This window comes from Marmota monax, unplaced genomic scaffold (genome assembly GCF_021218885.2).
Source record: "Marmota monax isolate L192 unplaced genomic scaffold, Marmota_monax_Labrador192_F-V1.1 WCK01_AAM20220418_F8-fsc00046, whole genome shotgun sequence".
In the NCBI taxonomy this organism is placed as follows: Eukaryota; Metazoa; Chordata; class Mammalia; order Rodentia; family Sciuridae; genus Marmota; species Marmota monax.
The window spans coordinates 10773260-10798991 of NW_026692486.1; the positions used below are offsets into that span (position 1 = coordinate 10773260).

Consider the following 25732-nt stretch of genomic DNA (forward strand, 5'->3'; position numbering starts at 1 on the left):
AAGTGTCCTACTTGCAAAAACACAGAACCTATCCTATTTGTTGTCTTTCAACCTCATTCTCCCTTTGAAACAAATCCCCACACTTATGGTCAGTGTAACTCATTTTTGTTTTTAATCTTCCTTGCTTTTCATGAATTTGTCTATAAATTTCCCTCTAAGTGTTGATTTAGGTGCAACACTCAAATTTTTACAGTGATTTGTACTTATTCAGTTCTATGTGTTTTTAAATTTCCATTGTGATTTGGTTTTCCTCTCTCTCCAGTCCATGAATTACTTAGGAGTATGCTTTTCAGTTGCCAAAATTTATTTTATTGCCCTTTTATTACCAACTTAAAACTGAAGCCTTCTGGGTGTGAGTGTCCAGATATAGTATTTTCATACCTAGTATCAAGAACTTTCCTGAAACAATTTCATCTATTACAATTACTTCATGTAATCTCTATGTAGATGATTATCTAATATGTATCTCTAATCTACTCTAAGTTCTTAGAGTCAGGTCTTCGGTTTCTATATACTTTTTTTCCTGGTTTCCTGGTTTCTCCTCCCTCCTTTATTATCCTTCTGGCTATCATATATATGTCTCACGAAGCACAAGTCTCATACTTCTATTCACTTGCTTAGAAAACTTTGGTCAATGCCTACAAGATAAAATCTAAATTTAGCACAATACATAATTTACCTGAGAAAATTCATCCACTATTCAAGTAGAAACTTATAGCTTTGATTTTCTATTAAACATATTACATTAAATTTTTGCACCTGCAAATCTATTAAAAGCCTAAGGTTGAGAAAGTTGGGATAAATGTATTGCCTCATGTATGGTTGCCTGTGTTCTATTTTTATGAGCTAGAAGAAGTCATATTCCTTGGATTAGGTCTTGTTCCCCAAAAGAATCTTATACTAATTCATGAGAGAGAACAGATTATATCTTCAGGTCTATGAAAACACAGGTGAAGCTGAAGAATTGTATAGAGTATAGTCTGACACGGTGGGGCTCAAGATCTTTTATTAGTAGTGCAGAAACAAAATCATGGAGACAATGTTTTACATGTTGAGGGCAGATCCTAACATTTCAAAGGATACAGAGAAGAAAGAAACATGTTTGTAAGACCAAGCAGCAAGTGAAAACATAGTTCATACATCCTTAATCAAGCTTTATGTGAAAGAAGAAAATAGCCCAAAATCAAGAGAAAACCAGGAATTCACACAGTCCTTCCTAGGGCATATACCACTTGTAATTGTAGTTTAACTTAGCAATTCACAGTCATTATGATAACCTTTTAAAATAAAGTTAAATTAGATTCTGTATCTTTAATATGAGAAGACAGGCAAATGTTATTTATTTAAGAAGAGTTTTCATTAAAAGTGCTTAAAAATGAAAGAATGTAGGTTCTTGGAAAGAGATAAATTTTTATTATTCTGAAGACAATTTCCTCCATCTCAGAATGATGACATTAAAATGCTGCTGTGTTTTACTTCCTATTACCTTTTTATCAATAAAAGTAGGTATAATGTAGTTTTTTAGATTTTTGAACTATCATTATGGAAGGTGTTTTTAAATTAGAAATAAGGACATTAATTAGTTAAAGAAGTTAGTAAGTCTCCCCAAACAGCAATGGAATAAGTAGTGGATTTCATCTTTTACAAAGAGAGGGAGAAGGCATCAGTCTATAACTATCCTTGAAATTGCCTACTGTTTTGCCACTATTGGGACACTACTCTGATTTATTTATTCTGAAGCCAACTCATGTCCTCAGTTTTACTACTGCAACTAGTCTGAATTAGATGTGTATGTATGTGCATGCACGTGTGTATATTTTGGTATGTATACCCAAGACTAGGGTAAGGTTCAGAAGCTTTAACTCATGTAATAGATTTTAAAAAGTCCAAATGTTTTATCTCAGAAGCTCACGATCTATGCCGACTTACAGAAAGAAAGCTGTTCTATATCAAGCATAAAACCAAAGTCCAAATTTTAAAGAATATACAAGCAAATTTGATATATGTAGTGCAGACTTAATTATGTTTATTCTAAAATATGAGATACAAATGACATGCATATATAACAAGAATTAGAAGAATGCTGCACTAATATTTCAATTTATGTCCCAGAATTTGATTTCACGCTACAAGTATGTGTTATTAATAGATGGCTTTGTGGAACAAATACATCTGCTATGGAATGATCAGGATGAAAATGAGGCTAATATAGGTCAAACATTCCTAATATAAAAATCTAAAATATGAAATATTCCAAAATCTGAAACTTCTTGAGAGCCAACAATGGTACAACAATTGGAAAATTCATACCTGATCCCCTATCACAGTCAAAACACATGTGAACTAAAAGTATATAAAGTTATCTTTGGACTATGTGTATAAAGTATATAAGAAACAAAAACGAATTTTGTGTTCAGATTTGGTTTCTATTCCTAAGATATCTCATTATTAATATGTAAGTATTCCAAAATTTGAAAAAAAAAAGATGTAAAATACTTCTGATTCCACAAATTTAAGATAAGGGATAGTTAATAACTATTTTCTTAGGAGCACTCATCACTGTTGGGTATCTCCTGAATTAATAGAACACAATTTACTCTAGACTTTTTATAGAGTTAAACTTTAGAAAAAATTTTCTTCAGCTTACTATATAATATAGAACACATTCTATCAATTATTTAATTTCCACCATTATTGTTTCAATTTCATTATCTTTCCATCAATATTTTACCTCTGGTCCTGGGGGGCCAATTGGTCCTTTGGGTCCTGGGTCACCTGATTGACCCTAAAGAGGGAAGAGGAGAATCAAAATATATATGTTAGCTTAATAAATGGAACTAGAAGAGGAAACAAGTATATTACAAATAGCATTCAATATATTATGCCCAACAAAGTTTTAATGACTTTTCAGAGTCTTAATTTGTAACTATCATCACTGTGAAATTTATTTAAGTAAAATGTTTATGGATAATACATATTTACTCTTAACTGTTAGACATACAAATTTATGAGTTAAGTGCTCAAATCAAGAGAAAAAAAGTGTGTGTGTGTGTGTGTGTGTGTGTGTTGCCTAGAGCTAGAAAAATAAAGTTTGACTCAAAGAGGTAGGGAATTTTAGATGAAGAATTGCTTTTCTAAATAATCAAAGCCTTTAAACTGTTTCTGAAAATTCTTTTCTCCCATTTTAATGTCCTGATTTAATATTTAAGACTCACTGGGATTGAAATCCTTGTTGCTTAATCTCTCTAAACCTGTCTTCTCATCAGTAAAATAGGAATAACAACACTACTGACATTTTCATAGAGTCGTTTTGAGGATTAAATGAGACAATATATGTAAAGTGATAAGCACAGTACCTAGCACTTAGAAAGTATAAATATTCATTAAACGTTAACCAAGTTTAAAATCATTTATCTCTCTTTTCATATCCTTGCTCCTCTTCTGGCTGATATTTGAAACTCCGACATGGTTGTGATCCTCTAATTAAAGTTTGAAGATTTTGATTTCAGTATTTTAGAAGACATTCATATGTGAAATCAGGGATGGAAAGGAAAAAGAAGTGGTATAAAGCCTGAAACCAGAGAAGGCTGACAAAGCTCTCAAGAGATAAAGTTCAGAAAAGGGAAGGTCAGTAGTCTAAGGATACCCTTAGTTATGAAAGAAAAACTATTGAATTCATTATTTTTCTCATATTAAATTTGTATTTGAGCTTCAAATTTGATTTAAGTGGACTTCAGATCACATAAAACTACAAGTTGCAATATAAGATTACACATTTTTAAAGAACCAGAGCACAATTTCCTATATGTACTGATTCAATTCTCAGTGCTAAGGTACCTGGATGTAAAAGAGGACACGACTACTGCAATCACATCCAGAGTCTGGTAATGAAATATCATTCAAAGACCCATTTAAGTTCTCAGTTCCAAATAAACAAAAACTGTGATTCATCAGAATCGGTACATAGGGAGTCTTAAATTCTAAAAATGACAAGTATCCCTCTCAGAGATGGAGTTCTCACTGGGGACCTCTAGTGGCAAAATCCAGCCAGACCCTAACTTCACAAGCATTTAGGAAAATTGACTAGCCTAGCCATTGTTTTCAGAAAAGTTAAGTAACAACCAAATATTTAAAAACATAAATTGTGGAATAATTTTATTCATTATAATAATAATAATTTTATGTGGAATAATTTTATTCATTATAATAATAATAATTCTTTGTTTTATAAAACCTCAGTTGCAAGTTTATTGTAAATGTCACCTTTCCTTCACAAAAACTTGAGTTTTCAAGTAACTTAGAGATGGAATAACATTAGGTACATCTTTATAAATGACAAAGACTTCTTATTTAAAAATGGAAAATAAGTTATAATTGTCTTTTTTCTCTATCTCAGGGAAAGAGTATTTTCTAACACTTTCAGAGTGGTAGTTTTCTCTATTTTTTTTTTTTTTGAATACTTGAAGAACAAAAGCTTCCTTATTCCAGAATGTACAAACCTCCCAGATCAGGACATTCTTATATCTAGAAAATATTCTTTCATATTATAACTTAGATCCACTTGAAAATAATTCCAGTCACATCAAAATCTTTGATGAAAGAAAACCAAAAGCAGGACATATAAAATATGAAAGACATCATATAACTTTAGCATTTTTTCCATGATAGTTAGTAGGTACTAACTTGTATAATTTGGTATGGAAGTTTTTTCTTAATAACTGATTCTGTATAGGCAATACTTCATCAAGTAGGAGTCTCCTTCCTTAATGAGGGAAGGTATCTAGGTTAAACATCTTTTGTATTAATACAAAGGATACAGTGAGAGACCAAAGACAAGTTCATTTTACTAATATTAATCATGAGTCTCCACCCAATTTTGAGCTGAAAGTAAATATTTTTCAAAGGTTTGATAAAAGTAACAAAAATTGTCAATTATCTCCCTACCAAAGTAATCCTGGCTATTAATGTTTTTAGAATAGTACAGAAGGGTATAAAATGAGTATGAAGTCAGTAAAATCCTAATTATTACCATCTCTTGTTCTCTGCCCTAAAAGAACCTCATTAGCACTTACTGTGATTTCTTTTAGGAAAAAAATATTACGACAATGATGAAGGTTGTTATGGTTTGGATATGAGGTGTCCCCCAAAGCTCCTGTGTTATTGCAGGAATATTCAGAGGTGAGATAATTAGATAGTGAGACCTATAACCTAATCAGTCCATCCAGTTTGAATGCACTGACTGGGTGGTAACTGCAGGCACAAGGGGTATGGCTGGAGGAGGTGGGCCATGCCCTGGAAGGGTTCATCCAGGGACATGCCTTGGAAGGGTTCATCTTCCCTGTGGTCCTTTCCTTCTCCATTTCTATGCTTCCTGGTTACCATGAATGGAGTCATGCTCCTCCACCATGGCCTTCCAACATGATGTTCTGTCTCACCTTGAACCAAGAACAATGGACTTGGCCGACCAAATCTCTGGGACTTTAAGCCAAAATAAAATTTTCCTCCTCTAAGTTGTTATTTTGTATATTTTGGTCAAAGTGATGAAAAGCTGACCAACACAGAGGTAAAATAAGGTATTTTGACTTTTTCTTTAGATTATAGCAATAGTAGTAGGCACTATTACTAAGAGACAGAAATATCATAGAGTCACAGAGCTACAGGAATTCTGAAACATACATATTCTAACATGAGAAATCGGATCTATGGTAAATCAATGCCAAGATCATGGCAGGTCAAATGTCAGAGTTGAGAACTAGAAACCAAATCTCCATCTCTCATACATACTCTATTTTATATTCTATTATATTGTTTAGAATCATCCTTGAAAAACATAAGCTATTTGTTACTTAGCTTCATGACCGATTCTCATGCCCTATTTATACACTTTGAAATTACTAAGATTTGACTCTAGGGCACAATTCTGGGATACAAGATTAATTGGGTTGACTGCCATAAGCCCAGGATAAAAAAACCAGTAAAAGCAAAGGTTGCTGGGCTGGGGTTGTAGCTCAGTGGTGGAGCGCTTGACTCACACGTGTGACACCAGAGTCGATCCTCAGCACCACATAAAAATAAATAAACAAAATAAAGACATTTAAACAAAAAAAGCAAAGGTTGCCCACCAACATGCCATCAGAAAAAGAGATCCCAAAATTTGTTTTTGTATGGAAATACACACACACACACACACACACATTTACATATATATACACATACACACATGCTGTCACAATTAGATGTTACAAAGAAGGGAGTGCCTAAATTTCTAAATAGTGCTTCAGGAGATGAGAAATGAACAATCCTTAGATGACATTGTGGAGTTAGAGGCAACACAATAAATTGCTCAGGAAAGTGATATTTTTAAATGTATATTTTAATTCTAATTTTTCTAATTAATATAATCTACATCTTTATAGAGTTGTAATCAATATTAAAACAATCTTAAAATATTAAGCCCTAAAATAGTATGGTACAGTGGTTAAAGCATAGGCTGTAACATTCCTGATAACCTAGGTCTTCCCAGGTGGTCAGTGACTATCTATAAGACCCTGGGAAAGTTACTTAATGCCCTGTGTCTCAATATCTTTAATCTATAAAACAGGAGTAATAAGAGTACCAACTTCACAGGATTGTTGTATTAAATGAGATGTATAATTCTTAGAATACCACCTGAAACTTTATAAATAATAAATAATAAATATTAACTATAACAATTATCATTTTTAATATTGAGATATTTTTTGACTCATGCTTTAATTATTCTAGTTTAATTATTAAATAATTTTAGTTTTATAAATTTAACTATATGTTAAGTTTTATAAATATAACTATATGTTAACTGCAACATAAAGTGTCTTTTCCTTTCAACTAGTTAATGCATGAAGGTTAGAAAAACAACAGGGAATTAGAACACTTTACAACAATGTGACATGTTCTTTTTTTTTTTCCAGAAATATTCCCTTAATGATACTGATTCAGAAAACTTATTTAGAGTGCTTTAAAATTTCTGATTTAAAAGCCCATTGTTTTGTTAAGTAGTCTATAATAAATCATTGGAAGGAATAATTTAATCAAGATCTTTAGGGATCAAAGAAACTTGGCTTTGGCCTAGGGTAGGGAAGGTTGGAGCGTCTATGGAATATGAGATGAAAACCTGAGGAATTAGTTATGTTCTAAAACTGAACAAGGTTCAGTTTAGCTATGTTCTAAAACTGTTGAGCTATATCCTACTTCTTATATTCTACCAACATCAAAAGTATCAATTCTCATGCCATGACATGCACTCTGCTAATCAGAACAAAGGTGAAAGTTAAAACTTACTGAAGGTCCTGGCTTTCCTCTGATGCCTGGTGGTCCTGGCAGACCAATAGTACCCTAAAGAAAGAGAACAGTAGAGAGAAAAGAAAACTATTATATCACAAAACGCAAATATCTCTATTAGTAAACTACAAGAACATTCATGGGAGTATTTTAAGTAAAATTTAGAAAACCAATTCCAAACAAGGACTTAAAACCATACTAATACCATATCCTAACAAAATAGATAATTAAAATATCAAGTACTCCTTTATTTTGAATTTGTTTTTTTCACATTTATATAAAATTAATGGTTGAGACCAGAAACGTTGGTACACACCTATAATCCCAGTGAATTATGAGGCTGAGGCAGAAGGATGGCAAGTTTGAGGTCAGATTCAGCAACTTAATGATTCCGTGTCTCAAAATTAAAAATACAAAGGGCTAGCAATGGAGCTCAGTGATAAAGCACCTCTGAGTTCAGCACCTCTGAGTTCAACCCCTAGTACCAAAAAACAAAACAAATAAAAAAATTTAATGGTATATAAGTTACCTTGTCTCCAGGATATCCTGGTTCTCCTGGTTCCCCTGCAATGCCTTGTTCACCCTAGAGTACAATTCATACAAAATCATAAAAATTATAAATATGGCAATATTATAAAAAAGTACTAATTATAGAAGAATAATTTCTCTATTTTTCCTCCTTCTAAGAAAAATTAATATAATTGATAGTATAGATGCTATGGATAAAAATTTTGAGATATTTCATGAGGTGACATTCATCTTTCAATATTTCTCTAAATATGTAACCTCTTCTAGAAACATAAGTTCTGTTGATTTGGTAAAAAAGACATGTGTAGAAATATCACTATGGTAATGTGAATATTTAAATCACCTTATCACCTTTGATTCCAGGTAGCCCCTTATTTCCTGAAAGACCCTAAAAAAGAAAAAGAAAAAGGTGATATCTTTTAATATCATGGAGAGATTAAAGGGAAATATCCGTTATTCATAAAGAACCATACCATTGGGCCAGGAATTCCAGAAGGTCCAATCGGTCCCACAGGACCAACATTGCCCTGAAAAGCAGTTTAAAAAAAAGGAATCAGTAAGCATTCACTAGGATTAGAAAGAATATGGGAAAATTAATTAATAAACTAATGAACCCAGAGCAGTTCATCTCACTAAGCTCCCACAGTGTCCTGTTCTTCAACTATCTCTTAAACCCTGTACATTTTAAATATTACCAATCTTTTATACTTTCATGCAAACCATCCTATTTTTTTTAATTCTTCTCATACTTATCTGGCCTATAAGGATCTTTTTCTCCTTTGAACACCCACTTATTGTTCATGATGTTCATTTTGTAATATTTCTCCAAGTAGGAAACATCTAGGTAGAAATATTTTAGTGTCATGCTCCCAGGAAGTAGTCAATAAATACTTCACTTATTTATCTTAGAATTTTAATTTGCTCATTTCAGCAAATATTCACTGAGCTGTTACTATGTGCCAGGCATTACAATGATTTGATCTGTGATTTGAAAATTGCAGAATGAGAAAATTTATAATGCTTTTAAGGATAAATAAAGCAATGGACACAAAATTGTATTTTATGGACTTACAGCATTAATTCATCACTTAATACTTATTGATTATAATACATGCAAAACATTATAGTTTTAAAGAAACAATAAAAGGTAGAGTGTCTGTCATCAAGGTTCTCAACTTAATGTTTCAATTCCTTAAAAACAGAAGTACTACTATTGTCTCCGCAAGCTAAAAATATAGAACAACTCCCTCAACATATCCTCTTAGAAAACAAAGGACAAATAGCAACAAAGGAGTATCTGAAGGAAAAATTTGAAAAAAAAAATATGGGCAAAAAAATCCCTTGATGGTTTGGAGATCAGGTATAGTTTGTGTCACTGAGCCTCTTTTTCCCTCTTTCTCTCATCTGTCCTGGGTCCCATATCATTCTTTGCCCTGAAAGATAAAACAGTTATAAATCTTTCCTCTATGGTTTTCAAATGTTAAAAAAACTTTTGAAGTTTTATTTGTAGTCAGGCATGATGGTATGTGCCTGTAGTCTTAGCTACTCTGGAGGTTGAGACAAGAGGACTGCTTGTACCTGAGTTTAAGGCCCGCCTGGGAAACATACTGAATCCCTAACTTATAAAAAACAAAACATAACAAAACAAAACAAAAAACCAAATAGTTGTATTTGTGAAATGCTTATAGTGTTGCCCTTTTAGTTAGAATTCACGTTTCTCAGGCTAGCATCCCAAGGCCCTCTCTATCAGGCTTCTGCCAACTTTCTAGTCTCCCCACTTTGCATTTGTCCCTTTTCTCCCTGTACATCTCCCTCTCCCAGTTTCTACTTTCTTGCTATAATGGACTGTTTTCTATTCTTGGAACATGCTTCCCATATCATATGCATTGAGCCTTTGAAGATTTCAGAACTGGAAGGCCCTGGTGGCATCCTACTTAGAATACTGTACTGTATATTTCTCCCCCTTTCTCCCCTGAATTTGTGCATTCTGTGAGAAAGTTTCATCCATTTTTTTTTATTTCACAGACTCAACATAATAACTGGTACATAGGAGTTTTGAAAGAAAATGTAGAATGAATACTGAATAAGTTAGTTAATTTATAATTTCTAGAGTTCTATCTCCCGACATAACAGAACATTTATAATATTCTGCATTTATATAACACAAATTTCAGAATGGAAAACATGACATTTTTACTTTGGATGAGTCTTAAAGTCTGAGAAATGTAACTAAGACAAATTACTTCCAACATGTTTAAACCTGAAATGTATGGGACAGTTAGAGGCAAAGGATAATTCTTTCCAACTTAATAAATATGCAATATGAATATATCATTGCTTGTAATTCCAAATTCTTTAAATAGGAAACAGTTTTTCACAGTTCATAGTTTTAAAACTTATGATAGTTTCAAAACACCTAATAAATATCTCTGTTTAGCAATTATACAGAAATAATCCATGTAAGTTTGGAAAGCAATATCTTACAAAACAAGGAAAAAAGTCTTCACAGTGTATTATTGGATTTTAAAGACAATATAATATTTTAAATTTTATTTCAGTAAATATGTTACTGTGCTTAAGCTGGCATTTTCAAGTGAATGTACTTTGTACGTATAACATTCTATTTTACTTTTTAGTGACACTAAGAGAAAAATTATAAAATACTAAATAATGGGAGATATAAAAAATATGTCATAAAACATTAGTAAAATACAAAGTATATAAAAATTGAATGGTAAAGTTTAGAATTTCCAAGAAACACCAAGCATATTGTGGCATATTACAAGTTATGTGGAAAATACTTGTTCCAAAGATTTGTGGCCTTCAGATAGTAATCCATTAAAGCTGAAGAGAAGTTTTCAACTCATAAAGGTAACCCAAAGGTTCTTCAGCATTCCCTATCACACTCCTCTTCCATGGGAAGATGGAACAGATAGAAGAAATACTTTCAAGCATTGGAGCAGCCACTGGGCAATTAATAAAAGTTCATATGAGTGTACTGAGGAAAGAACTGGGAGTTCCACACTGGGCTTTTCAACTGTACCCACCATACGAACAGGCAATAATCATTGTTACTACTGTAAATTGATAAAGCAAATGACAGTAACTACCTAGTGCATGGAAAAAAATGTAGATAAAGTAGTAGCACCTATTAGGTCTGCTAAAAGGAATGCCTGAGAGGTAAGGTGGAGGCTGTTAACACTGGACAAATGTTCTATGCAATATAAAGGTTCTTCATAATTATTCCCAATTACTTTCAAAACCTCACCTTCCATTCTGCTCCTGACTACCCTGCTTTTCTAGGCTATAATCCCACTGCTCCTCTTTCCATTTCCCAAACATTCCTATTTCCCCCATCTTCTGTATGTTTGAACATAGCATTCTTCTGCCTAAAGAACACTTTTCCCTTTCCCATTTACTCACTTATACACAATATTTAAAATACAGTTAAAAAAGGCTTCTACAAAGACAAAATAGATTACTATCTTCTCAGTAGTTTTGCATTTAGTTAACTGTTGCAATAATCAGAATGTATGAAACTGATGGTTTTTCTTTCTGTGTTATTAGATTGTAATTTTGACCCCTTGCCAAAAAAAAAAAAAAAAAAAAAGTAAAGTAAAAAGAATCTTAACTTGTTCATACTTTCAGGCCTTGTTTAGAATTTGATAAATCAGCAGGTACTCATATAATTTTGATTTAAAAAAATTAATGAATATGAAATGAAAGTAATAGTATTTGCCTTATTTACATTAAAACTCTTTGAGGAGCAAATGACTATGTAAGTGAAATGACTTTGAAAAGTATAAAGTTCTGTCTTTACCAATGTAGATGAGATGAGAATTACAAATATGATTGCTAGTATCTTTGGCCATTCCATTTTCTGTAGAATCTCTTTCCATCTACTGAAGGGTGAGTAGAGAAGGAGAAAGGATAGAAAAGCCAGTTATTTTTTCTGGGCACATGTGCCAGGAACTGTACTACAACTTGGAGCTGAAAGATGAGTAAGAGTCTTTTTTTTTAAAAAAAGGAATTTATATGAGATGAATGGATATGTTAATCTGTTTCGCTAAGATTACTATTTTAGTCTATATATATAAAATGTTGTAAATCTCAAATATACACAATGAAATGTATTTTTATAAAACCAAATAAATAACAATAAGAAGGAGTTAAGCAGAAAACTAGAGGTACAATATTTCAAGTAGACATTCGATATGCAAAGGTTTTGTAATAGAGACACTACTGAAAAGTGAACAAACTTTTCTTGTGCACAAAGAATATGTCCTCAAGATGCAGATAAGAACCAACCAAAGCTAGGCCACATTAATTTTGGTCTTAACCCTAAGAGTAATTACAGAAGTTTTTAGCTAATCAACTTAATATTAATATATTAATTAAGAATTTTTAACTGCATATTTTAGTCTAACTCCTTTCACCTACCCATTGATAAGGTCTGACTGCTGCTTACAGGCTTTTTTCTATCCTGAGGACACAAACAAGCAAACTGATCCATTCCATCTTTACTTAGACTTTAAAAAATTTCATGAGTTAGACAATATACACTTTATGTCCTGACTAAGATCTTTAATCTAACAGATATAAATACATGAACACAATTGGAATGGAAAACAATTATTATTTTAGTATATCATAAAGGAAGAATAAATTTTAAGGAAGTGGTAAAGCACACAAAATTTTGGACTATGGACTTTGATTATCTGGCTTAAATCTGGGTTAAATACTTATAAACTAACTGGTCCTGGGTTGTTTGGAGAATTATATGACAACAATGTATGTGAGATGCTATTGCTAATTTTATAATTACTACTACTATTAATATTACTAACATGCAAGAGAAAGGTTAAGATGTCTTAGACTCACTTAGCCTTCTTGAGTCTAAATCCTATATGCATGTCATCCCAAGATGGCACATTAAAACTTGTTAGGCTGACTTTAATTTTACCCCAGTACCAATAACTGAAGTCTTGACTTATTTATTTGATCAAGCTGTTACCTTGTGCTTTGGGGCAATTCAAGGCTGGAGAAAAAATACTAAATAAGCCCAAAGACCTATGTCCAAATTTGGTCTAAAAATATTATGGGTGTAATTTATGGTATAAAATTCTGGAGATTTAATAACCTACTTCATAAGTTAAAGCAAGCTTTACATTTTTAAGGAAAATTTTACCTTTGCTACTGATCACATCCCAATTTTGTATAAATATACATACAGATATAGATAGTTTGCTTTAAGAAAATGTAGCATATATACATAATGAGTATTTCTCAGCCATAAAGAAGAATGATTTTTATGATATTTGCTAGTAAATGGATGTATCTGAAAGCTATCATGCTAAGTGAAATAAGCCAATCCCCCAAAGAACGCAAAGGTCAAATGTTTTTCTGATGTGTAGAAGCTAACTCACAATAATGGCAGGTGGCAATAGAAGTTCAGTGGATTAGACAAAGGGGAATGAAGGAAAGGGAGGAAGGATAGAAAAAGATAAGACAGTGGAATGAATCTGACATAACAATCCTATGTATATATATTAGTATACCACAGTGTATATCCACAAGAAATTAATTAAGAAAAAAAACATTGGGTAAATGGCAGACAGATCAGTAGAGGGAAGTGATCAGAGGGTTGGGGAAGGAAAGGGGAAGGAGAGGTACTGGGGACTGAATTAGAATAAGATATAGGCCATGCTTCTATAATTATATCAAAATGAATCCTACTGTCATATATAACTAAAAAGAACCAGTAAGATTTAGAAACACAAAACCCACTATTATGAATAATGTACTAATGAAAACTTTTTTTTTAAGCTTCTCTTCTCATTAGGCTACTTACATTTATTTTTTTATTTTTTTTTCCCAGCCTCTTTTTTATTTTTTTATTTAGAGACAGAGTCTCACTAAGTTGCTTAGCGCCTTGCTAAGTTGCTGAGGCTGGCTTTGCACTTGTGATTCTCCTGCCTCAGCCTCCCAAGTCACTGGGATTACAGGCTTGCGGCACCACACCCAGCTTTCTCAGATCCTTTCTGCAAAGGGTTTCTGAGCCCTAGTCCAGGAAATCACACCCACCATGAAAGGACAAGAATTGGCCCAGCACTGCAGATAATGACAAGTTATGCTCATCCCCCATCCACAAAAGAGAAAGTAAAGCAGCACTTGGGGCAGGTTTGACCCCTCACCTGATGATACCACCCTGTGTCCTTTTCTCCATTTCTAAAGGAAGCTTCACCGTCCAGCACAGGGTGTAGAAGCCAAGGAAAAGCAGGAAGTACAGCTGTGTGGAGGCATCGGCAGCATCACTGGGATAAGCCCGCCCTGCTCAGGTTTGGCTTTGGGGGAAGTTACAGTGACACATGTTCAACAGCAGTTGCTCTATGTCTCCGTCACAACTCGTGCGATTTCACTACGTGGTGCTGTGACGATGCTTATCCCAGAGAGAAAACATCCTCAGACTTCCTCGATAGAAGGTCTTCCCCTGGACATCAGGGACTTTGAGAATTTCTGCTCATTTCCTCAGTCAAGAAGAGGGTGGGAATGAAGGATCTTCCAAGGTCCCTTAAATGACAAGCTGCCTGTCACAATGGCAGAGCCAGACAGCTCCAGTCTCTGCCACCCACCAGTCAGTGCCCACCAGTAATCAGGGTAACTGATCCATTGCTCAAGGGTGGACATGCAGGCTGCACCCAGGAGCTGGTGGATGAAAGCCCAGCCCAGTGGTCCCTCTGAGCAGGCGCCATGATGACTTCTGCCCTTAAGAGGAGGGACCGGCAGGAGCCACTCTTCCCCCGCGGTGGGGAGTTTACCGGGCAAAGGAGCCAAAATGGCTCTTCCTTCAAAGGTCAGTGAGACACTGCCTAAGGAAACTGTGACTTCAGACCTAACCTCACTGGCTCCCTAAATGACTGCAGAGCACATGAGCTGAGAACTCTCCTTTTTTTTTTTTTTTATGAAAACTTCATTTTTACTCTTTTTTTTTTAAATTTTTTATTGTTGGCTGTTCAAAACATTACATAGTTCTTGATATATCATATTTCACAATTTGATTCAAGTGGGTTATGAGCTCCCATTTTTACCCCATATACAGATTGCAGAATCACATCAGTTACACATCCATTGATTTACATATTGCCATACTAGTGTCTGTTGTACTCTGCTGCCTTTCCCATCCTCTAATATCCCCCCTCCCCTCCCCTCCCCTCCCCTCCCCTGTTCTCTCTCTGCTCCCTCTACTGACATTCGTTTGTCCCCCTTATATTATTTTTCCCCTTCCCCTCACTTCCTCTTGTATGTACTTTTGTATAACTCTGAGGGTCTCCTTCCATTTCCATGCATTTTCCCTTCTCTCTCCCTTTCCCTCCCACCTCTCATCCCTGTTTAATGTTAATCTTCTTCTCATGCTCTTCGACCCTACTCTGTTCTTACTTACTCTCCTTATATCAAAGAAGACATTTGGCATTTGTTTTTTAGGGATTGGCTAGCTTCACTTAGCATAATCTGCTCTAATGCCATCCATTTCCCTGTAAATTCTATGATTTTGTCATTTTTTAATGCAGAGTAATACTCCATTGTGTATAAATGCCACATTTTTTTATCCATTCATCCACTGAAGGGCATCTAGGTTGGTTCCACAGTCTAGTTATTGTGAATTGTGCTGCTATGAACATCGATGTAGCAGTGTCCCTGTAGCATGCTCTTTTTAGGTCTTTAGGGAATAGACTGAGAAGGGGAATAGCTGGGTCAAATGGTGGCTCCATTCCCAGCTTTCCAAGAAATCTCCATACTGCTTTCCAAATTGGCTGCACCAATCTGCAGTCCCACCAGCAATGTACAAGTGTACCCTTTTCCCCACATCCTCGCCAGCACTTGTTGTTCTTTGACTTCATAATGGCTGCCAATCTTACTGGAGTGAGATGGTATCTTAGGGTGGTTTTGATTTGCATTTCTCTGACAGCTAGAGATGGTGAGCATTTTTTCATGTACTTGTTGATTGACTGTATGTCCTCCTCTGAGAAGTGTCTGTTCAGGTCCTTGGCCCATTTGTTGATTGGGTTGTTTGTTCTCTTATTGTCTAATTTTTTGAGTTCTTTGTATACTCTGGATATTAGGGCTCTATCTGAAGTGTGAGGAGTAAAGATTTGTTCCCAGGGTGTAGGCTCCCTATTTACCTCTCTTATTGTTTCTTTTGCTGAGAAAAAACTTTTTAGTTTGAGTAAGTCCCATTTGTTGATTCTAGTTATTAACTTTTGTGCTATGGGTGTCCTATTGAGGAATTTGGAGCCCGACCCCACAGTATGTAGATCGTAGCCAACTTTTTCTTCTATCAGACGGCGTGTCTCTGATTTGATATCAAGCTCCTTGATCCATTTTGAATTCACTTTTGTGCATGGCGAGAGAAAGGGATTCAGTTTCATTTTGTTGCATATGGATTTCCAGTTTTCCCAGCACCATTTGTTGAAGATGCTATCCTTCCTCCATTGCATGCTTTTAGCCCCTTTATCAAATATAAGGTAGTTGTAGTTTTGTGGATTGGTTTCTGTGTCCTCTATTCTGTACCATTGGTCCACCCGCCTGTTTTGGTACCAGTACCATGCTCTTTTTGTTACTATTGCTCTGTAGTATAGTTTGAAGTCTGGTATCGCTATACCGCCTGATTCACACTTCCTGCTTAGCATTGTTTTTGCTATTCTGGGTCTTTTGTTTTTCCATATGAATTTCATGATTGCTTTCTCTATTTCTACAAGAAATGCCGTTGGGATTTTGATTGGCATTGCATTAAACCTATAGAGAACTTTTGGTAATATCGCCATTTTGATGATGTTAGTTCTGCCTATCCATGAACAGGGTAGATTTTTCCATCTTCTAAGATCTTCTTCTATTTCTCTCTTTAGGGTTCTGTAGTTTTCATTGTATAAGTCTTTCACCTCTTTTGTTAGGTTGATTCCCAAGTATTTTATTTTTTTTGAAGATATTGTGAATGGAGTGGTTGTCCTCATTTCCATTTCAGAGGATTTGTCGCTGATATACAGGAATGCCTTTGATTTATGCATGTTGATTTTATATCCTGCCACTTTGCTGAATTCATTTATTAGCTCTAATAGTTTCTTTGTAGACCCTTTTGGGTCTGCTAGGTATAGAATCATGTCATCTGCAAATAGTGATAATTTAAGTTCTTCTTTTCCTATTTTGATGCCTTTAATTTCTTTCGTCTGTCTAATTGCTCTGGCCAGTGTTTCGAGAACTATGTTGAACAGAAGTGGTGAGAGAGGGTATCCCTGTCTTGTTCCAGATTTTAGAGGGAATGCCTTCAATTTTTCTCCATTCAGAATGATGCTAGCCTGAGGCTTAGCATAGATTGCTTTTACAATATTGAGGTATGTTCCTGTTATCCCTAGTTTTTCTAGAGTTTTGAACATAAAGGGATGCTGTACTTTGTCGAATGCTTTTTCCGCATCTATCGAGATGATCATATGATTCTTATTTTTAAGTCTATTGATGTGGTGAATAACATTTATTGATTTCCGTATATTGAACCAGCCTTGCATCCCAGGGATGAATCCTACTTGATCATGGTGCACAATTTTTTTGATAAGTTTTTGTATCCGAGTGGCCAGAATTTTATTGAGGATTTTTGCATCTAGGTTCATTAGAGATATTGGTCTGTAGTTTTCTTTCTTTGAAGTGTCTTTGTCTGGTTTAGGTATCAGGGTGATGTTGGCCTCGTAGAATGAATTTGGAAGTTCTCCCTCTTTTTCTATTTCCCGAAGTAGCTTGAAAAGTATTGGTATTAGTTCCTCTTTAAAGGTTTTGTAAAACTCTGCTGTATACCCATCCGGTCCTGGGCTTTTCTTAGTTGGTAGTCTTTTGATGGTTTCTTCTATTTCCTCAATTGATATTGGTCTGTTTAGGTTGTCTATATCCTCCTGACTCAATCTGGGCAGATCATATGACTTCAGAAATTTATCGATGCCTTCACTATCTTCTAATTTATTGGAGTATAAGGATTCAAAATAATTTTTGATTATCTTCTGTATTTCTGAAGTGTCTGTTGTGATATTGCCTCTTTCATCCCGTATGTTAGTAATTTGAGTTCTCTCTCTTCTTCTCTTCGCTAGCATGGCTAAGGGTCTGTCGATTTTGTTTAGTTTTTCAAAGAACCAACTTTTAATTTTGTCAATTTTTTCAATTGTTTCTTTTGTTTCGATTTCATTAATTTCAGCTCTGATTTTAATTATTTCTTGCCTTCTACTTCTTTTGCTGTTGTTTTGCTCTTCTTTTTCTAGGATTTTGAGATGAAGTATGAGATCATTTATTTGTTGGTTTTTTCTTTTTTTAAGGAATGAACTCCAAGCAATGAATTTTCCTCTTAGAACTGCTTTCAATGTGTCCCATAGATTCCGATATGTTGTGTCTGTGTTTTCATTAATCTCTAAGAATTTTTTAATTTCTTCCTTGATGTCTTCTATAACCCATTGATCATTCAGTAACCTATTGTTCATTCTCCAAGTGACGTATTCTTTTCCCTTCCTTCTTTTATCGTTGATTTTCAGTTCCATTCCATTATGATCAGATAGGATGCATGGTATTATCTCTACCCCTTTATATTGTCTAAGAGTTTCCCTGTGACATAATATATGATCTATTTTTGAGAAGGATCTATTAGACTATCAGACTAATGAAATACTTTATCTTCATTAGACTAATGAAATACTTTATCTTCTATTAGACTCTTGAACTTGAGAAGAGTTTGTTTGATGAACATAGCTGCACCATTGTTTGGGGCATATATATTTATGATTGTTATGTCTTGTTGGTGTATGGTTCCCTTGAGCAGTATGTAGTGTCCCTCTTTATCCCTTTTGATTAACTTTGGCTTGAAATCTATTTTATTTGATATGAGTATGGATACTCCTGCTTGTTTCCGAAGTCCATATGAGTGATATGATTTTTCCCAACCTTTCACCTTCAGCCTATGTATGTCTTTTCCTATCAAATGCGTCTCCTGTAGGCAGCATATTGTTGGGTCTTGTTTTGTGATCCATTCTACTAGCCTGTGTCTCTTGATTGGTGAGTTTAAGCCATTAACATTTAGGGTTATTATTGAGATATGGGTTGTTCTTCCAGCCATATTTGTTTATTTCTGTTACTAAACATGGTTTGTTTTCCTCTTTGATTATTTTTCCCCCCTTTACTGTCCTACCTCCCACTGTTGGTTTTCATTGTTATTTTCCATTTCCTCTTCCTGTAATGTTTTGCCAAGGATGTTTTGAAGAGATGGTTTTCTAGCTGCAAATTCTTTTAACTTTTGTTTATCGTGGAAGGTTTTAATTTCATCTTCCATCCTGAAGCTTAATTTCGCTGGAAACACAATTCTTGGTTGGAACCCATTTTCTTTCAGTGTTTGAAATATGTTATTCCAGGATCTTCTAGCTTTCAGAGTCTGTGTTGAAAGATCAGCTGTTATCCTGATTGGCTTACCCCTAAATGTGATCTGCTTCCTTTCTCTTGTAGCTTTTAAAATTCTCTCCTTATTCTGTATGTTGGGCATCTTCATTATAATGTGTCTAGGTGTGGGTCTCTTATGATTTTGCACATTCGGCGTCCTGTAGGCTTCTAGGATTTGGGGTTCTGTCTCATTCTTCAAGTCTGGGAAGTTTTCTCGTATTATTTCATTGAATAGATTGCTCATTCCTTTGGTTTGAAACTCTGTCCCTTCCTGTATCCCAATGACTCTTAAATTTGGTCTCTTGATGTTATCCCATATTTCTTGGATGTTCTGCTCATGGTTTCTTAACAGTCTTGCTGAGCTGTCTATGTTCTTTTCAAGTTGAAATACTTTATCTTCATTGTCTGATGTTCTGTCTTCTAAGTGTTCTACTCTGCTGGTAGTATTCTCAATTGAGTTTTTAAGTTGGCTTATTGCTTCCTGCATTTCTAGGATTTCTGTTTGTTTGTTTTTTATAACCTCTATTTCCCTGTATAGTTGATCTTTTGCTTCTTGGATTTGTTTATGTAATTCATTGTTGAAGTGATCTTTCATTGTCTGATTTTGCTGTCTGATGTCTTCCTTGAGACTCCAGATCATCTGAAGCATGTATATCCTGAATTCTTTATCTGACATTCCATCTGCTGCAGCTATTACCTCTTCTAACGTTGAGTTGACCTGCAATGCTTGTGGTCCTTTCTTTCCTTGTCTCTTCATACTGTTCGCGTTCCTTTCTACTTGGTGAAACTGTTGTGCTATTGAATTTTCCCCCTATATATTTATATTGGTCTTGTATAGTTGCAAAGTCTCGCTCGCAGGCGCGGGCGGCGGCTCTGTCCCTCTGCGGGCTGCTAGGCTTGTTCTGTCGGTGGTCACAGTTCTGTCTACTTTGCAGGCGCAGGCAGCGGCACTGCCCCTCTGCAGGCCTCTGGGGCTGTACTGCCAGTGGGTCGCAGGTCCGCCTACCTTGCAGGCGCGGGGGGGAGGCGGCTGTACCCTTCCTCAGGCCACTGGGCCTGTTCTGTCTCTCGGTTGCAGGTCTGGCCTGTTGTGATGGTGGTCACAGTTCTGTCTACCTTGCAGGCGCAGGGGGGAGGGGGCGGCTCTGCCTCTCAGCAGGCCGCTGCTCCTCTTCTGCTGGTGGGTCGCAGGCCCGCCTACCTTGCAGGAGTGATTGGAAGCTCTGCCACTCCGCGGGCCACTGGGCCTTTTCTGTCAGTGGTCATAGTTCCGCCTACCTGACAGGCGCGGGGGGTGGGGGGCGGCTCTGCCCCTCAGCAGGCCGCTGGGCCTGTTCTGTGCGTGGTCACAGTTCCCTCTACCTTGCCGGCGCAGGGGGAGGGGGAGGCTCTGCCTCTCAGCAGGCCGCTGCTCCTCTTCTGCCGGTGGGTCGCAGGCCCGCCTACCTTGCAGGAGTGATTGGAAGCTCTGTCCCGCCGCGGGCCACTGGGCCTTTTCTGTCGGTGGTCACAGTTCCACCTACCTGGCAGGCGCGGGGGGTGGGGGGCGGCTCTGGCCCCCAGCAGGCCGCTGGGCCTGCTCTGTGCGTAGTCACAGTTCCCTCTACCTTGCCGGTGCAGGGGGAGGGGGCGGCTCTGCCTCTCAGCAGGCCGCTGCTCCTCTTCTGCCGGTGGGTCGCAGGCCCGCCTACCTTGCAGGAGTGATTGGAAGCTCTGTCCCGCCGCGGGCCACTAGGCCTTTACTGTCGGTGGTCACAGTTCCCCTACCTGGCAGGCGCGGGGGGTGTGGGGCGGCTCTGCCCCTCAGCAGGCCGCTGGGCCTGCTCTGTGCGTGGTCACAGTTCCCTCTACTTTGCCGGCACAGGGGGAGGGGGCGGCTCAGCCTCTCAGCAGGCTGCTGCTCCTCTTCTGCCGGTGGGTCGCAGGCCCGCCTACCTTGCAGGAGTGATTGGAAGCTCTGTCCCGCCGCGGGCCACTGGGCCTTTTCTGTCGGTGGTCACAGTTCCACCTACCTGGCAGGCGCGGGGGGTGGGGGGCGGCTCTGGCCCCCAGCAGGCCGCTGGGCCTGCTCTGTGCGTAGTCACAGTTCCCTCTACCTTGCCGGTGCAGGGGGAGGGGGCGGCTCTGCCTCTCAGCAGGCCGCTGCTCCTCTTCTGCCGGTGGGTCGCAGGCCCGCCTACCTTGCAGGAGTGATTGGAAGCTCTGTCCCGCCGCGGGCCACTGGGCCTTTTCTGTCCGTGGTCACAGTTCCCCTACCTGGCAGGCGCGGGGGGTGTGGGGCGGCTCTGCCCCTCAGCAGGCCGCTGGGCCTGCTCTGTGCGTGGTCACAGTTCCCTCTACTTTGCCGGCACAGGGGGAGGGGGCGGCTCAGCCTCTCAGCAGGCTGCTGCTCCTCTTCTGCCGGTGGGTCGCAGGCCCGCCTACCTTGCAGGAGTGATTGGAAGCTCTGTCCCGCCGCGGGCCACTGGGCCTTTTCTGTCGGTGGTCACAGTTCCACCTACCTGGCAGGCGCGGGGGGTGGGGGGCGGCTCTGCCCCTCAGCAGGCCGCTGGGCCTGCTCTGTGCGTGGTCACAGTTCCCTCTACCTTGCCGGTGCAGGGGGAGGGGGCGGCTCTAGGCTACTTACATTTAATAAACACGTATCAATCCTGCCGTTACCTCAACTGAATGCTAAAACTTAGGCTATAAATTTATATAAAATATCTGAATTTTATACCCCTATCAGGAATAATAAGCTTGCTGAGAGAAATATATTTATTTATGAAGCTGTATTGTAAGTAGCAGTCTGCTCACTCCAATGAATAATCTAAAATTTATTTGAAAGCTACATATCTGGACTACATTGTTTTGGCCTCCACAGAATTATTCCTGCTAAACTGTGCCTTGAGAAAAACACTGTATAAAAACTGGCTAAGTGGACAAATAGTTTCTTGTATTTTTTAGCATATCAATTAGGTATTAAAATGTTTAATGGCATTGGTGAAGTCTAGCTTCTACCTTTGTTCAAGGTGACTTTCCTAACCATCTGTTCAATTTTATACCACAAAATAAAGTCTATAGTTATCATGTGTTTTTGTTCAAGTCAATCTCCAAATTGGATGGTGTGGAAGATTATCTCAAAGGAAAAAAGTGGCTATTGCATGTCTTATATTTTTTAAGAGACTGAGTCCTGACTAAGATCTTTAATCTAACAGGCATAAATACATGAACACAATTGGAATGGAAAAACAAGTATTATTTTAGCATATCATAAAATATGATGAATGTTTTCATTTATACTACTGCTATAATTTTCTTATCTGGTTGAAAAATACATTGAATAAGGCTGATATCAACAATGACAGTAAAACTTATTTTCCTACGTTTTTAAAACACATCTAATGAATATAAATTATTCAATAAAATGTTTCATGACAATGATAGTATTTAGTGATGATACTCACTCTAAGCCCAGGAAACCCAGGAGGACCGATCCCACCTACAAGCCCCTATTGTAAAAGAAATATATAAAATTAATTAAATTAGATTGGGTAGAGAGAAGTGATGGGAGGGGAGGGGAAGGGAAGGAGGGATAGAAAGGGCAGCAGAATAAAATAGACACTACTATTGTTGTATGTATATACGTGTCTGTATAACCAATGTGATTCTGCAACCTATACACTCAGAAAAATGAGAAATTATACCTCATTTGATTCAAATGTATGATATGTCAAGATCATTGTATTGTCATGTGCAACTAATAAAAAAATAAAATTAATTAAATATGATTACAAACAACTAAAGGTATTTTCTGATGATGAAGGGAACAATTTCTAAGAAAGAATATATAAAATTTATTTTCTACTATCATTAACTTCTGAAATTCCTTTATTCATGCTTCTTCCTGAGGAGTGCAAATTTGCGGAGCCAATTTATTGTTCTTCAGAAGTATCGTTGGCTGCATGATTTTGGATGCTAGCCCTACCACCAAGCATAGGATAGAGAATTATTATTCCTTTTATGTACTTAATAAAAGAAGTGAATGCTGCCAGCAAGCAGTACTATAGACATAACTAGCTTACATATTGTATGAGAAGGCATATGGTCAGCATACAAGATTACGAAGAGATGGTTTAAAACAGTCACCTCTTTTGAAAAATCTTTTTTTAACTTTCTAACTTCATTTTTATTATTTATAAAGCAGAAATGATATTTGTTTTCATTGTTTGAAAGAACACAATATGTCAGTGTCATATTATTTTTATGTGGCCCAAGGTATAAGAATAACCACACCCCTTGCATTTCAAATTATTTTGAAACAAAGACATAATACACAGAGAATTATGAAACAGTAAACTAAAAATATGCAATTTACTCTTACAAATAAAGATCCAAAAATGCTCCTCAAGAAGCATTATATGTTTAAAATAAAGAGCAGATATCAAAAAGAAAGTTTTAAATATTATGAATCCAGCCCTACTAGACTTAATGTATATATAGTTGACAAAAATTAAATAAGATTGTTTCATACTAGGTATGCAAACACACAAACGATATTTTTTAAAAACCTAAGTAATACTTACTTTATTATTCTTGAGATGGGAAGCTACCCAGAATCATGTGTTAAAAAAAAAAGATGGCAAATATTCCACTTAAAATATCATCCAAGTTTTTAACAACTTATTTGTAAATCAGTTCTATTCTTCTCTTATCTTTAATGATTTGTAACAAATGAAGCCTCATCTAAGTTCACTGAATTAGCTACATAGTTATAATTTGGAAAGAGATTTAAAAAGAAATTACTTTCAAACTGTTGATGAAAGCGTTTACTTATTTAACTCTAGGAACTATTCCTAATTCATGCTATCAGGATTTTGCAGGTGATTCTTTCAATCTAAAATCTCATGAAAAGAATTTGGCATAGATGGGAGAACAGCTATCAGATGCTCTTTGAAGGCAAAAAATGAAGCTATTTCACCCAGTGTAAAAAACAACAATCCATCATTATTCCTTAATACTATAATTAAACTAGTTTAGAATGGTAACTCTTTCCCAATCTGAGCATTGACATAAATTCTAAAGTAGATTTCTATAAAATACTAAGAAGTAAGGTGGATAAGTGGCAGGTCTGAGTGCACATGTTTTACATGACCTTGTTAGTACCTTCATATAAAAAAGTCAGTGTTGTGATCATATATTTTTAATATTTTACTTCAGCAGTGACACTCATCATGGATAAAATAATTAATTTTAATGACTGTCATAAAAAAGTGTATAAGAATATTTTTCATTTAATTCTCGTGTTGAAAACTCTCAATTTAGTGTATGCAGAGTGATATGAAAATTTATTGATACTGTTTATTCAGAAATATAATACTGAAGATGGCAAGTGCAGATGGAGTATAAATGATGTTGAAATGTAAGCCTGGACCATCACAATGTACTCACAGGACTGCCATCAAGACCAGCAGGGCCCCTGTCTCCAAAGTCACCTGGAAAACCCTGGCACAGGGGAAGAGAAAGAATGCTATTAAAGCCAAGAAATACAAACTCATTTTTACTGTGTTTTCTAAAAAGGCTTCAGTAATAGAGAGTATTTATTTCCTAATCACTACATTGTAATGCAACAGTCGTTGTTTGTTTTATTGATTTTTAATGCAATATGTCTGTATTTTATAAAAATTATTCTAAACAGCATTTGATATATACAGAAAGCTAAGTTGGAAAGATAGAGATTTGTTATCGTTATGTAAACAATCACTGAATGAGAGGGAAAATAACCAAAATTCATAGTTGGACAATTCATTAGTTACTTCTGCTATTTTACATTGTTTCTATACCTCTACCACAAGAGGATGAAAATAACTATTATGAAGCACTTGACCGTATGCTAAGAACTTTATATATAGTATTATATATACATATATCATTTCATCTTCCTGAAAGATCTCTTCAATGGGTGTTTATATCCTTACATTGCAGTTGAGAAAATTGAAGCACAAGAAGTTAAGTCACTTGCACAAGGTTAGACCACTAGAAATAGGTGGGTCTGAGAGCTGAATGGAAGTAGTCTGATTCCAGAGTCTATGCCCTATTATGTTTTAAAATATATTTTATTTTATCTTTTTAGTTGCCTATGTATCTTCATTTTATTTATTTTTTTACATGTGATGCTGAGAATTGAACCCAGTGCCTCACACATACTAGGCAAGTGCTCCGCCAATGAGCTACACCCCAGCCCATGTCTACTATGTTTACTGAATGCTTTCACTCATCATTCTGAGACACAATATGCAAAAATCTGAAGTTCTCTAAGTACAATTTTAATGGAAAAAGGCATAACACAGAGAAATACTGAAAACAAAATGTGTTGCATCTGAAAATTAAAGCTTCCCAAATGCCTACAGGAAATTCTACATTGTAAAACCATGAAGGATAGTAAAGTAAC

The 25732-nt window shown here is 36.3% G+C and overlaps 1 protein-coding gene across 1 annotated transcript in view; it reads right to left on the minus strand.

Moving 5' to 3' along the window:
- The window catches only part of Col24a1 (collagen type XXIV alpha 1 chain), a 393162-nt gene that overhangs the window by 244558 nt on the left and 122872 nt on the right, over positions 1–25732 (minus strand). Inside the window, exons 14-20 of the mRNA XM_046443140.2 lie at positions 24733–24786; positions 22749–22793; positions 8322–8375; positions 8192–8236; positions 7850–7903; positions 7321–7374; positions 2732–2785 (exon numbers count right to left, since the gene is read on the minus strand). Coding sequence (XP_046299096.1) covers positions 2732–2785; positions 7321–7374; positions 7850–7903; positions 8192–8236; positions 8322–8375; positions 22749–22793; positions 24733–24786 — 360 coding nt within the window. The remainder of the gene's footprint in view (positions 1–2731; positions 2786–7320; positions 7375–7849; positions 7904–8191; positions 8237–8321; positions 8376–22748; positions 22794–24732; positions 24787–25732) is intronic.